Source organism: Mirounga leonina, unplaced genomic scaffold (assembly GCF_011800145.1).
Source record: "Mirounga leonina isolate KUSES-001 unplaced genomic scaffold, KU_Mleo_1.0 Mir_127, whole genome shotgun sequence".
NCBI classification, from domain to species: domain Eukaryota; kingdom Metazoa; phylum Chordata; class Mammalia; order Carnivora; family Phocidae; genus Mirounga; species Mirounga leonina.
The window spans coordinates 74523941-74539107 of record NW_023270316.1 but is presented as its reverse complement, the minus strand read 5'-3'; the positions used below and the strand labels follow the sequence as shown (position 1 = coordinate 74539107).

The 15167-nt window shown below is 37.0% G+C and overlaps 1 protein-coding gene across 1 annotated transcript in view; it reads right to left on the bottom strand.

The window, feature by feature from the left end:
- LOC118009101 (phospholipid-transporting ATPase IB-like) overlaps positions 1 to 15167 on the bottom strand; it is a 217108-nt gene that overhangs the window by 143178 nt on the left and 58763 nt on the right. The window contains exons 11-15 of the mRNA XM_035002919.1: positions 11717 to 11844; positions 10732 to 10843; positions 7189 to 7354; positions 2488 to 2615; positions 1301 to 1378 (exon numbers count right to left, since the gene is read on the bottom strand). Of these exons, the coding sequence (XP_034858810.1) occupies positions 1301 to 1378; positions 2488 to 2615; positions 7189 to 7354; positions 10732 to 10843; positions 11717 to 11844 (612 nt within the window). The remainder of the gene's footprint in view (positions 1 to 1300; positions 1379 to 2487; positions 2616 to 7188; positions 7355 to 10731; positions 10844 to 11716; positions 11845 to 15167) is intronic.

Genomic DNA, 15167 nt, shown 5'->3' with positions numbered 1-15167 from the left:
GGTAAAAATGCTGTTCATGTTCTCAGATCAGGCATTTCCAGGCACCAGAAACCTTCTAAAATAAATATTTACTGGGAACTCTCTATTCAAATGATACTATACAAGGTGACCCTAAATTAGAAAGCATATATGCAAATTACTGGTTATAATTATTAGCATTAATTAAATCCCCTCTTCATACTAGGTACTATGCTCAGTATATCACAAATACATTATCTTTTTTTTTTTTTTAAGATTTTATTTATTTATTTGCCAGAGAGATAGAGAGCACAAGTAGGCAGAGCGGCAGACAGAGGGAGAGGGAGAAGCAGACTTCCCGCTGAGGAGGGAGCCCGATGTGGGGCTCGATCCCAGGACCCTGGGATCATGACCCGAGCGGAAGGCAGATGCTTAATGACTGAGCCACCCAGGCGCCCCACAAATACATTATCTTATTCAATCCTCCGAACAACTTTCTGAAGTAGATGCTATCATCTCTCCTGATTTACAGATGAGGAATGAAGGCCAGCAAGTTACCTAAGAAACCCATGGTGACATTGCTTATAAGTGGGTGAAATCAGGGTTCACTCCCAGGAAGCTTAACTCCAAAATTCTGCTTTTACCATAATTTACATATTGCCTCCAATTAATTGAAAGATGGGAAATTATAATCTTGTGAAAAAATATATTAAGAACAAAAAGTAATTACAGAAAAATAACAATCAGAAGTCTTCCTCCTGTCAGGTACCACACAACTGTGGGAGTTCGTTGGGTTCTTCCAGCTGTCCTGTGATATAACTGACAAATAACTGTGGGAGTTTTGAAAAACAATTTCTACTTGTAACCGCACCGCTGTCATTTAGAAGGTCACCAACTGTCTGTTGGTAACCTGGCATCATTTCTGCCCCTTTGTAGTGTATTGCAGGGACTAAAGGCCTGAGGGTACATGGGTTAGGCAGGTGGAAAATTTTGCAGCAGCTCCTGAAGCTTTCCCAAGAGTCATCTGCCCTAGGGAAGCAGGAGCATGGCCACCTGTGACTCCCTGAAAGCTAAGTGAAAACTTGAGAGCTAACTGAAGCTTTCCCTACCTGCCTCTCCAGCTCTTCTACTCTTTCCTAAGCACATTAATAACCTGTATTAGGTTGCAACCCAGGATGCATTATCAATATTTTTAACAAATCCTACTTTTGAAGTTCCATATGGGTATCATATTAACTACAGCCTGTGGCTGAATTCAGCACTTCAACTTTGCTCACCCTCTCCCTAGATCCACCTTCTTCAAAGTTCCTGTCACGGACCCAGTCCCTGAAGGGGCCCTCACCTGCCCAAGCTCTTCATTGAGATTGGATGTTCTGGCCATGGCATAGACATTATTTCCTTTATAATGCATATCTTCATCCTGCAAGATATGAACAAAATAGCCAAGACACACAGTCAGAACTAGGCTCAAAATTTCTTCAGGTCGACTGTACCGCCACTGGTCTTCTGACGTGGCTGACATGAGAAAGAATTCAAAATGGCGAGTGTAGAATACTTGGAGAGTCTCGGGTGTTAGCGTCTCACGTACGTTGGCAGAGCTGATTCAGGAGAGGCAATGTTATGTAGAAACAAATGTCAGTGTATCGTTGGTTTGGTATTGGAAGACCTGGCTTCCAAATCCCGGCTCTGCCTCAGGCTCTCACTCTGTGGGATCCTGAGGGTGCTTTGCAGCTACTACATCTATAAAATGGGAGCAATAACATGGATTGCCCAGCATTCCTATGAAAATTAAATGAGAATACATTTAAAAGCACTCTGTCTCATTTTGTACGCTTCAACTGGTGGTAATTTATTGGCATAGGGAGATCATTTTAATGAGATATCTAGCAAAAATCTTACTTCCAGGAAAAATCTTTTAAAATAGAACTGAAAATTGCAACCATACTTTCAAATTGGAAAATTCATTCAGTCACAGGTTATTAAGTATTTACTTAAGTGAATGCATGGTTTTCACTTAAGATATCTTTTCCTTGATGTGAAATGATTCTGAAATAGCTGTTTCTGTCACTCTTGCCAAGGTATGTAAATCTATTATAAGTCTACTGGACTCTTCTCCTCTCGAGGATCTTACATTTTTTTCTTAAGACTTTATTTATTTATTTGACAGAGAGAGACACAGCGAGAGAGGGAACACAAGCAGGGGGCGTGGGAGAGAGAGAAAGCAGCAGGCTTCCCACTGAATGGGCTATCTCTTAATGGGCTATCTCTTCACAGTTGCTACTAAGCCACTAACTCTTAAATCTTTCCTTTCACTTAGAATAAACATATGAAACAATGGTGTCCTCAATAGTGACACAGAAAGGCCCAGGCACGTTGGAGTCAGGCTGACACCAATGTTTGGCTTCCCTGTCAAAAACACAACTGGCCCATGTACTAGCCCCATGGTGAGAACTGCTATGCTAATTTTCAAAACCAAAGCCACAGATCAAGAGAGAACTGTTTTTTAAACTTTCTGATTTCAATACTCACCCAGTTTATAAACATGGCCTGAACATATTTCACAATTTCCAGAGTGACCAGCAGGCTTATGGGGATGAGATTGTGGTACAGGATGATGAACACCAATAAGTCAAACCCTAAGCTGTGGGAGCTGTAATCTGCAGAAGAAGAGCGGAGGAATCGTGTCACAGCTTCAGGCAATAGCTTTCTTCATCTTTGTTTGCATTATTACTTTTTAAAATTGTGAACACTTCTGTATGAAACTTCTCTAAAGTATAATGAAATGGACACATCAAAATGGTTTTTAAAGGATCAGTGAAGCACCAACCATGTAATAGGGCGGATGGCAGGTATCAAAGTACAAGATCTAGCAAGAGATAGACCCCGCCCTCAGGGAGCTTTGGATGCGGCTTGAGAAGGGAAGATGAGTCAGGAAGTACGGCGTGATGAATTCCATGCTAGCACTGAACACGGAGAGTAACAACAACAGCACAAAGTGGAGGGCCCAGGAAGAGGGTGCAGCAAAGTTTGAAGAAGGGAGTTTGTTAAATGGAGAAGATGAGGGGAAGAGAATGAGGACATCTTATTTAGCAGGAACTACATGGCTTGAAGACAAAGAAATAACAAATGATTTTTTAAAACTCAGGGAAAGAAGGAAAGTGAAGCCAAAGGAAAAGAAAAAAAATGAATATGATACTTGTAAAACCTAGTGATATCCTCCTTTTTAAAGAGATAGGTACATTTGAGAGAGTAATTTTGCAATAAAAATTCAATCTAATTTCACAGAAATGTACTGAAAAATATCTAGAAGGTATTCAGGGGATATATACATGCTGCTTTATACATGTCTTTCTGAAAACTTACATCTCAACCTTAAATATTAAATTTATATGTTGAGTTATGGGAGGTGGGGTTATAACTGAAAAGAACTAAACACAAATTGATTTGTAAAGTGTAATTAAACATAAATATGTATATATAAAGACAAAATTAAATAATAATTTTAAATTAAAATTTTATATTCATTTTTCCTAAGAAAGGCGCACACTTGTAATTTAGAACAGTAGTTAAATCTAGATTTCTAAATTCCATCAATTTAAAAGTCAAGTTTGGGGCGCCTGGTGGCTCAGTCGGTTAAGCGGCTGCCTTCGGCTCAGGTCGTGGTCCCGGGGTCCTGGGATCGAGCCCTGCATCGGGCTCCCTGCTCAGTGGGAAGCCTGCTTCTCCCTCTCCCTCTGCCTGCCTCTCTGCCTACTTGTGTTCTCTTTCTATCTCTCTGTCAAATAAACAAAGCCTTTAAAAAAAATAAAAAATAAAAGCAAAAGTCAAGTTTAATTTGCTATCATATCTATTCAAACTCTTATCACCACTGAGTTTACGAACTTTCCCTTATTTGCTATATTTATACTTTTATACTTACTGTATTACTTTGTGGTCATAAATTATTCTTTTAGGAATACTAGAGGCAGATATTATTATGGCCATTTGATGGACAGAGAAGTGGAGACAAGATCAAGTGCTTTGATATATTTATTAATTACTAAAAATATAGTTATACTTTAATTACCCAATACCTTTTTCTTCTTTTGGACTAGAATATCCCGGTAGAGTGGTGTAGTAGTCTAGAGCCAATTATGGATTCTCATTCCAAATAAGCCACTAAGTTCCTCTGTGCTTTTTGGTAAATATACAGAATCTGTTTCACTTTCATAAAACAAGGGGCTGGACTAGAAAACTATACAGTTCTGTTTCTAAATATAAAATTATTTCTTTTAGCCAAAAAATTACTGAGTTCCTATTATGAAATGGCACTGTTCTTGGAGTTAAAGATACAATGATTCCCAAAAATTCACAATTTTCAAAAATTCACAATCTAGCTGGGGGGAGAGGGACAAACAATAATTATAAAACATGGAAATGGAATGATATCTATTAAGGATATCATTATAGAAGCCAAGAGGGCTCCTAATTAAATTAAAAGAGGAAGATAAGATATAGGAAATGCTACTGGAGAAGGTAATACCTCATCTTGGACTGAAATGAGAAGTGACAGGTATCCAGTCAAGAAGGGACCAGAGATGCATTTGAGGCAGAAGGAAGGAGCACAAGATGAAAGGCCTAGGGATGCTGAAGCAACTGCTGGATGGAAGGATCATGAAATAGATCAAAAGTCAATCTTCTGTGAATAGGGACCAAGTGCTCAGGAAGAAGTGGTGAGGTATCAGGTGATGAAGATAGGACCAGATTATAAAAGTCCTGATATGCCATGCTAAAGGAGATTTATCTTGACCCTGTAGGCCAGGAGTCTACAGCCAGAGGGGAAATATTTTAGGTTAGGTTTTGCAGGACATACAGTCTCTGTTTCAATTACTCAACTCTGCTATTGTAGCACTGAAATAATCACAGATAATACATAAATAAATAAGAATGGCTGTGCTCCGATAAAATTTTATTTACAAAAACAAGCAGTGGGCCATCAGGTAGTAGTCTACCATACCAGCGTAAACAACAGGATACACTGAAGCTACTGCATGTATTCATAACTATTTTTTATCTGCATCTTTCTGGAAACTGTATGAAGAATGAATTGGAGTAGAACTTGACTGAGGGCTGGGCAACCAGTTGGAAAACTGTGACAGTTGTCCAGGGATGAAAAAGAGAGTACACACAGAGAAAATATTGAAAAGGTGGAATGAACAAGACTTTGGGACTGATTGGATGATGAAGGCCATAGGGGTAGGAGTGGGGAAAAGAGGAGGAAGCTGAGAAGGAGGAGTAAGAGTGACCTTTATGTTTCTAGCTTGGATGATGATTGGATGGAGTACCTACAATTTACATGGAGAATACTGAAAAAAGACAATGGTTTGGGGAAAGAAGATCCATTTAGTTTTGTACGTGCTGAATTAAGAAGTCAAGCAGAGAAAGTCAATTTTTATATGGTTTCACTTATTTGTGGAACATAAGGAGTAGCATGGAGGACATTAGAAGAAGGAAGGGAAAAATGAAGGGGGGGAAATCAGAGGGGGAGACGAACCATGAGAGATTATGGACTCCAAGAAACAAATTGAGGGTTTTAGAGGGGAGGGGAGGTGGGGGGATGGGTTAGCCCAGTGATGGGTATTAAGGAGGGCACGTATTGCATGGAGAACTGGGTGTTATACACAAACAATGAATCATGGAACACCACATCAAAAACTAATGATATACTGCATGGTGACTAACATAACATAATAAAATTAAATTAATTAAAAAAAAAAAGTCTACATGATACCTGGAAAGTAATGTCCAGACAACAATGAGTTAATAATTCAGAGAGTGATCTGAGCTGGAGGCAAACAGGTAGAAGACATCAACTGATAGATGACAGATGAAATTATTAGAGCAAGTAAGCTCTCTTAGAAGGATTTTCTTGGACAGGATAATCCCTAAGAAGCCAGTGAAGGCTCTTCTGCAGGAAAACAACATGCACATATACATATATGAATGAAGTTCTCACAAAATTTTTAGGATTTATGGACCCAAGTTGAGACATTCCTGGTGAACCTAGGATCCTGAAAAATACCAGCATTTAAAAGGCAGATGAAAGTTTCTATGAATCAAATAGGGAAGAGATGGTTTAAAAAAAAATATCAGAAGAGGGTGGCAGGGGTCCAATTAGATCCCACTTAAAAAAATGACCACTGGGTTTGGCAACTGGGAACTGATTCCTACCCTTGAGCCACAATTCCAGTAGACTGGTTGAAGTGGACAACAGATGGAAATGGACCCAAGAGTGACCAGGATGCAAGAAAATAGAAACAATGAGGGTTGTCTCTTCTTTCAAGAAGTCTGATCAAGAAGGAAAGAACAGGTCATTTGTAGGCTATGCAGAACTTGACACATTTTATCTGCAACAAAATATCAGTGACTTCTGTAAGAATTTGCGTCTGTTTCAAAATGAGATAATATTCACGGCTCTGGGCTCGGACAAATTAAACAAGCACATTTAAATTGAGATTACTTTTTTGAAATCATTGAAAATCTAAAAGCTTGAGATAAAAACTGGATAGGTACCATCTAGAAATCCAGATTGCATAAGAATGAATCTTTGATTTTTTTTTTTATCCAATCTACAAAGTCTTTATCTTAGCTTCTTTAAGATGCTCCCAGACAGATCCTCTCAAAGGAAGTTAGAAAAATTTAAAATCCTCAGCTGATAGATGAGAAAAGGCAGAAAGATGTATGACAGCTAATTCTGAAAACATGGAAAGACATAAGCAAAAAAAAAAAAAAGACTGAACTTTTAATGCCAAGGATAGTTTACCTTTAAATCTTTTACTGACCTTCTGGTCAATTTAACCACTGAATCCCCTTCGGGGGGGCCCCTTGTAGTCATTTTCTTGGCATCATTCATTGTCCACAGAGCACTGTACTAACCCAGTGAGGTGGGTATTATTGCCATTTTCAAATGAGGGAAGAAGAAGTAAAAAGAGAAGCCCAGAGAAGTAAAAAGCCTTGTCCAACTTCTGGTGGCTAGGTGGTAGAGGCAGCGATGTAGGCCTTGTCTGTCTGGCTCAGTCTCATTCCTCTGCCTTGACTCCTCCCTCTCCTTTATTCTGGAATGCCAAGATTATGCGGAACTGGCAGAACAATTTTAAGAAGGAAACATTGTTTCTAAACTCAGGTTAATCCTCAGGGTTACAGCATTACAACTCCCAAAATGGTAGCTTCTTACCACCCTTGGACATTTACCCTTCGTCCTGATGTACCAAATGCCTTCTCCGTACCAGTCATTCCAGAGTATGGCTCCCAAACAGCTCACCAAGGACATGGCCAGGAGCAGCAGGAACAACACCAGGATCTGCACACTGGTCACCTTCTCAACATTTGATCTCTTGAGAGGCAATCTGATAGAATTCTGCATAATAGCACATGCACACACACCAAAAAGAATGAAAAACAATCAAAGGAATTATAATTCATGAATACTCTGATGACAAGAAGAGGTCAAAAATCCTAACAGCTGAAAAATAGCACACTTTTTTTTTTTTTTTGCCAAATAACTACCAAGACTAAAAGTGTGCCATATTGTTGAATGACATGGCTTTTCCACTTCGGTCCTTGAAGCATTTTTTACTAATTCACAAAGAACATATTCACACAGATGATCTATCACCCCAGAGTTCTAGGGTTTAAAAAAAAAAAATCAAATGTGGTAAATCAGTCTAGGTGATCTGTACAGAACCCCCCAAAAAAAGACCATACTAATTTGTTGGTTTTACTACTTATACTTATTGAATTATTTCTGGTTTAAAAACCGTAGAAAGATACCTTTCATCTGAGTCTGTTGGGAAAATATTCAAGATTTTACCAGTACAATAATTGCTCTGACACATGCATATTTCAGGGAAACCAAAGCTCTGGGTTAAGGATACAGTGAGAGTTTCAAATAATAATTTTCTATTAGCATTTCAGATTTGCCCATAAATTTCTGATAATTGTCTGCTGAGGTCTACTGAAATATTGGCAAATATATGTGTATTTAATTTTTTAATATATAACATATATAATTGGCAAGCATATAGATATATACAGATATAGGTAGATATAAATATTTAACTTTTCAATCACACTTTGCCAGATTAAGTTTACCATTTCTACATTTTTTTTAAATGTAGAAGCATAAATCCTCAAAGTCTACAAGTTATGAAAATATGAGTTGGTACTCTAAATTACTCAACTTTTTTACAAAGCATATGAATAAGATTTTTTAAAATCCTAGGTTTAACTGCATTAAGCCTAGTATTAGAGAACGTCCGTGTGTGTGTGCACATAATTTATATACTATATATAAATATATGTATACATATATATAAGTATATATACTTATGTATAATATCTCCAAAGCAATCATGTCATTCCTTCTCTTTTGTTAACCTGTATAAGTAATGTCTTCAAATGTTATACAATACAGAACAGTTTTCAGCTAAGGGTGTTGTACTTAAAATCTTTCAATAAGGAAATACTGACATTTACTAGTTTTCTTTTCTGAAGTCATGAAAAAGCCCTCTTTGAGATTTCTGTTATTCTTAAATGACACAATCAACATGTATAATAAACTTCTGCAATGATTTACATCCACAAAATATCATAGAAAAGGATGCACTTTCCAATGAGCTGCAGCACAGACAAGCCATACTGGGGGGATAATGGAGTGGGCTTCTTCCATTAACAGTAGACAGTGAAATCTGAGATGCAGTGTTGTATTACCAGGTGGACAATTAAGTAAGCCAGCGCGGTCATTTGAAGGGTACTGTTTGAGGGTGGAGCAGTTTACAACTGAATCACGGGTCATGATTATGTGTGTTCTACGTTGCCCTTGGTTCCCTGTCCAAATACAAACTTCTTTTTGGGGATAGACTGTGTTTATATCACTGTCTTAGTCTGGGGTTTCTAGTATACAGAGTATAAGGAAATCTTACCCATTAATGCGTTACTGCAGGGTACAATCCCAGGGCAGGAAGAATGAGAGGAAAAAGAAAAGTGAGACAAGAAATTGGGAAGCAAACACAGGGGAATGTCACAGACCAGCCATAGCTTTGCAAGAAAATGTACCCAGGTCTTCAGTCGTACAGCCTCCAACTTTCCTCAGACTAGTCTGTCCCCATTCCATGCCTTCTTTCTCTGCCATCAGTCACACTGTGTTGCACTGCTCAATAAGGCACATGCCAATTCTTGGCCTAGTGCTGTCCCAACCTGCCTCCCTTTCTTTCTGAACCTCCCCATGCCCTTGACACTCCCATGTATTCTACTCAGCCTTCAGGTCTTGCTTTACATGCTACTTCCCCACAACAGCCTCAGCATCAGGTTGGATGGAGTGCCTGTGCAGACACGGAGCATCCTATACTTACCCCTCCTGAGTGACCTCTTGCTATTATGTTACCTTGACTGTCTTCCTTCACACACTGCAAGTAACTCAAGGACAGGCAACAGGCCTACTACACCCCAAGGTCTTAGCACAGTGTCTGGCATTACAAAAGTACTAAAGAGATATTTGTAGAAGGAATAGTCAAAGCCAAATGTTGTATTTTAGCAGATGGTATAATGGGTAGACTTACTGTTAAGTTACTTCTCGTGAATAATAAACATGCAAAAATTCCTACTCCAAAACAAAGACCGTGATTGATTTTCAGGCATACAATTTAGTGATTCAACACTTCTACACAACAGCTGGTGCTCATCACAACACTTAATCCCTATCACCTATTCAACCCATCCCCCCAACCAGCTCTCCCCAACTGGAATTTAAATAAAAACTTTAAAAAAATATGCTGCCTTTTGTTTCAACAATTTCAGTGCTAGAGATCTATCTTCTGTGAAAAAAAATAAGCAACTATCCATGTTCACTGCAGCAATATTTATAATAGTTTCTCTCCCCTAGACTCTCTAATGTAACTATGTTACTTCCACATGTTAAAGATTTATTTATTTATTTATTTAAGACAGAGCAAGCACACAAGTGGGAGGAAGGGTGGAGGGAGAGCGAGAAAGAATCTCAAGCAGACTCTGTTCTAAGCGTGGAGCCTGATATAGGGCTCAATCCCACCACGTCCCTGAGATCATAACCTGAGCCAAAATCAAGAGTCCAATGCTCAACCGACTGAGCCACCCGGGCACCCCTCCATATGTTAATATAGAATGTAATTTTAAGTCTTAAATAGCAATTCGTATAATAGTCTGTACAGATTGATACCATTTTTGCCAACACAAAGTGTTTTCTGCACGTTTATGTGTGTGTCTGTACACGTATTATTAAATATTTGTTCATTATAGAATTTAAAAAAAGAAAGCAAGATGATTGAGAGGAATGGTACATGAGAGTAAGAATTTACGTAGAACTTCTAATGTCATTTGACCAAAATAATCTTATCATAAATGGGAGCCATATAGACTAAAATGAAATATGGACCTCCCTTCAAACTTCAGGCTAATAAACAGAAATAAGCTTCTTTTAAAAAAAAAATTTTATTTATTTATTTAAGAGAGAGAGCATGAGCAGGAGGAGGGGCAGAAGGAGAAGCAGACTTCCTGCTGAGCAGGGAGCCCAATGTGGGACTTGATCCCAGGACTCTGGGATCATGACCTGAGCCAAAGGCAGACACTTAACCAACTGAGCCACCCAGCTGCCCCCAGAAATAAGCTTCCTAAATTTAAGAGATAAACACTAAATCCCTCACCTCCTAAAAGAAGAAAAAATCTAGAGGCAATACTATCTGTCATCACAAATTATTTTACCTGCATGAATTTGGTTTCAAATCCAGTGTAAACAACTATACCAAGGATCCACTGAGTATTTTTAAGTTGTGTACCTCTTAGCAAGATCTGATCAGGCCCAATTGGAACAGGGCTAAAAATAAAGAAGAGCATTTATAAATTAACCGAAAAGTTTTTTCTTTTCTTTTCACAATGTAAAGCAAGCCTAAGCTTTCACCTTATATATATTTTCTTTTGTCAAGTTCAACACTGGGGGGAAATAGCAATAAAAACAAATGTGTCTTCATAGAAAGTACCTCCTTCTAAAAGAGCATGGAAAAACAATGTTTTATCATCCATTTCTCACTAACCCAAAAAAGTATGTTGACTAAAATTTTGGAGAGAAAATACCTCTGATACCTATGGTGACTATAAATCTTATTGTCAAGGAAGATTAGGTGGAGGAATAAGTACCTGTGTGCCAATTTGGTAATCTATAGAAAAGATTATATGTGGTCATTCAGAGCACACAAAGCAAGTTCAGTCTGCCATATTTACTTGTCCTCCTCCCCTCCAGCACAGCCCAACTCACTATATAAAAGATGTTTTTGTGAAAGTCTAAAGTAGAAGCTAAGTAGAAATGGAGTAGAAATTAGGAAAAATCCTTCATCGTTATCAAACTAAATCCTTAGTGGCTTCTCTCCTTGGATGACTTTCAAAACCTTGTTCTTTCCACTAATTTACCCCAAGGGATGTGCTAAGTGCTTGTCTGCAATGGGAACTTGGACCTAACTTCTCTAGTCCTTCCATTTGCAGGTAAGCTGATTAAGAAAATGTCATACACTTTCCTCTTATACTTAAGAATTCCTTTTTTAAAAAACAATATATTGATGCCTCAGGTATTTCAAAGTCAAGTAAAAAATGAAAAAGTATAAAGGTTTAAAATGTTACCAACCAAGAAAATAAAAACTGCCATTTTTAATGTTCCATTAAAAAAAAAAAAGGTTTGAGAAGTGAAAGATGATACCTTTTACCATTTAGATACAAGGTTCCAATGAACGTATTGAAATGACGATTAGGTCCTTCACATTCTATTTTTCCTGATAGACTTGACAATTGTTTTTCTGTTTGCATTTCAGCTGTTTCTAACAAAGCCTGTAAAATAAAGTCAAAGTTAAAAACATGAAAATTAAATTTTAATAGCAAAGTTCAATGTCTCGAGTAGTTAATAAAAGAAAATTATGAAAATCAGGGTTTAAAATGTACTGCACTTATCAGGTAACAAATTATACACATGAAACTTTAACATAAACTTTGTTAGAAAACTTTGCCATGCCAGCATTTTGCAAATAATTTTAATAAGGTTGAAAGATGTAGGAAAGTTAAGTTTTCATCATCTCTATATGAAAATAACATTTTTGAAAGCACAGGCACTATAACCAAACATCATGTCATGTTTGATACATTTATGAATGTAGCTAATGATGCTGAACTCTGGACCATGCTTAGAGTAGCAAGGATCTAGAATAGTGATTCCATGCATCACCTGATTTGCATGCATCAGATTCACCTGGAAGTCTTTAAATACAGACTGCTGAGATGTACCCCGAGGGTTTTTTTGTTGTTGTTTTTTGTTTTGTCTGGGGTGGGTTGCTAGAATTTGTATTTCCAAAAGAATGGTGATGGTGCTGGTCCAGGGATCACACTTGGAGAAACACTGATCTAGAGAATGTCTCATTGCAATAAGATGATCTCAACTTTCCAGAGAGAAAAAGCGGATCATCTTCAGGAGAACAAGAATCAAATTGTCAGGGCACCTGGGTGGCTCAGTTGGTTAAGCAACTGCCTTCAGCTCAGGTCATGATCCTGGAGTCCCAGGATCCAGTCCCACATCAGGCTCCCTGCTCAGCAGGGAGTCTGCTTCTCCCTCTGATCTTCCCCCATCTCGGGCTCTCTCTCTCTCTCTCATTCTCTCTCTCTCTCTCAAATAAATAAATAAAATCTTTAAAAAAGAAAAAAGAATCAAATTGTCATCAGTCTTTTTAACAACAATACAAGATATAAGAAGACAGTGAATTTTTACTTTTAGTTATCTAAATAAAAGACCTTTAAATTTAGACCTTTAAATTTCCCAAATATCAAACGAATGTGAAAGTTTAATGCAAATATTTTCAGGCATGCAAACAATATCTTGGAAGTTTTGACACTCAGAAACCTACATTGAAACAGTTTGGGATGAACTTCTGTTAATCAAAAGATGCCTTAAATAAAGTATAAGACCAAGTTACCAACTGGGTAAATGTCTTCTACACATTTATAATACATATAACTGACAAATAATTAGTAAGAAAAATATGTAAAGAAATCCTATAAACCAATAAAAATATAAATATCCCAATAGAAAAATGAACAAACAACATGAACAAATATTTCCCCGAAAAAGAAAATATGTATTACCAGTACACTCAAAAACAGATGCTCAAGAGTGATATATTAATGAATTAAAAAAGAAAAAGCATTATCCTATCAATAGAGGCAGAAAAAATAGTAAAAAGCTTAACATGCATTCTAGAAAAAAAAATCTTAGCAAAACTTCACAAATTTGATAAAAGCAAACAAAAAGCAACTATCCACACTTAACTATAAAATGTTAAAGCATTTCCATGTTAGTCAGGATCAAGAAGAGACTAGGTTCTATCACCAAATTTATTTGCAACTGCTCAGGAGTTTCTGGGTAATACCATATGACTGGGGAAAAAAGAAATTAAGTATGATTACTGAAAAATAAACACCAGAAATGAACCAACTTTTATAGAAAGAATTTGTTACCCCAAAAATGCTATCTGCTTGACTTAAAAATCATAAAAATGTGTAAGAGGGTTTAGTAAAGTGTCTGGATTTAAGATAAATAAACAAAAATAAGTATAGCTGTATCACAGTTAAACATTCACCCGCTAGAGGATAGCTGGCTATTGCTAATAAAGCCACTATAAACATTTGCATAAAGGTTGTCTGTTCTGTGAACATAGCTTTTCATCTCTCTGGGATAGTACAATTACTGGGTCATATAATATTTGCATGTTTAATTTTATACAAAACCGCCAAAATGTTTTCCCAAGTGGCTGTATCATTTTATATTCCCATTGTGTTTGAATGATCCAGTTTCTCCACATCCTTACCTGAATTTGGTGTTGGAACTATTTTTAATTTTGGCCATTCTGATAGGTATGTAGTAACATTTCACTTTGATTTTAATTTGCATTTCCCTAATGGTTAATGATGTAGAAAATATCTGCATGTGCTTATTTGCCATTTTTATATCCTGTTCCATGAAATGTCTTTTTTTGCCCATGTTCTAATTGAATTGTTTGGTTTGGCTATTTTTTTTCTGTAGAGTTTTGAGAGTTCTTTATATATTTGAAATACCAATCCTTTGTCAGATATGTGGTTTGCGAATATTTTCTCCCAGTTTTCAGCTTGTCTTCTCATCTTCTTCAAAAGCAAAAGCTTTTCATTTTGATGAGGTCCAATTTATCAATTTTTCCTTTTCGGGATCACATTTTTAGTATTGATTCTGAAAATCTTGGCCTACTCTAAATTCTGAAGATTTTTTTCCAATTTTTTTCCTAAAAGTTTTTTAGTTTTACATTTTACATTTAAGTTATGATAAATTATTAGTTAACTTTTGTATAAAGTATGAGACTTAGGTCAAGTGTTTTTTAATTTGTTTTTTGCCTATGCACATACAATTGCTCTAGCACCATTTGTTGAAAAGTTTATCTTTTCTCCAATGAATTGCTTTTGTTCCTTTGACGAAGTCATTTGGGCATATCTGTGTAGATCTATTTCTGGCTTTTCTATTCTGCTGCATTGAGCTGTGTGTCTATCCCTTACCAAAACTACACACTCTTGATTACTGTAGTTAAAAAATGACTTGAAATCAGGTAGATTTATTCCTTCCATTTTATGCTGCTTTTTCAAAATTGTTTTAGCTATTACAGTTTCTTTGCCATTCTGTACATATTTTAGGATAAGCTCATCTATCTCTACAAAAGACCTTGCTGGTATTTTCATAGGAGTTGCATTAAATCTGTATGTCAATTTGGGGAGAATTAACATCCTTACTGTATTGAGTCTTCCAATCCATGAACACTGTTTATCTCTCCATCTATCTAGATCTTCTTTAATTTCTTTCATCAACATTGTAATGAAATTTTCAGCATACAGATCCTGTCTATCTTGTTAGATTTACACTTAATTCATATTTTTTAAAGATTTATTTATTTGAGAGAGAGAGAGAGAGAAAGTGTAGGGGCAGAGGGAGACAGAGTCTCAAGCAGACTCTGCACCAAGTGCAGAACCCTACGCGGGGTTTGATCTGAAAACCCTGAGATCATGACCTGAGTCGAAACCAAGAGTCAGATGCTTAATCAATGGCGCCACCCAGGTGCCCCCTAATTCACATTTTGAGTACTTAT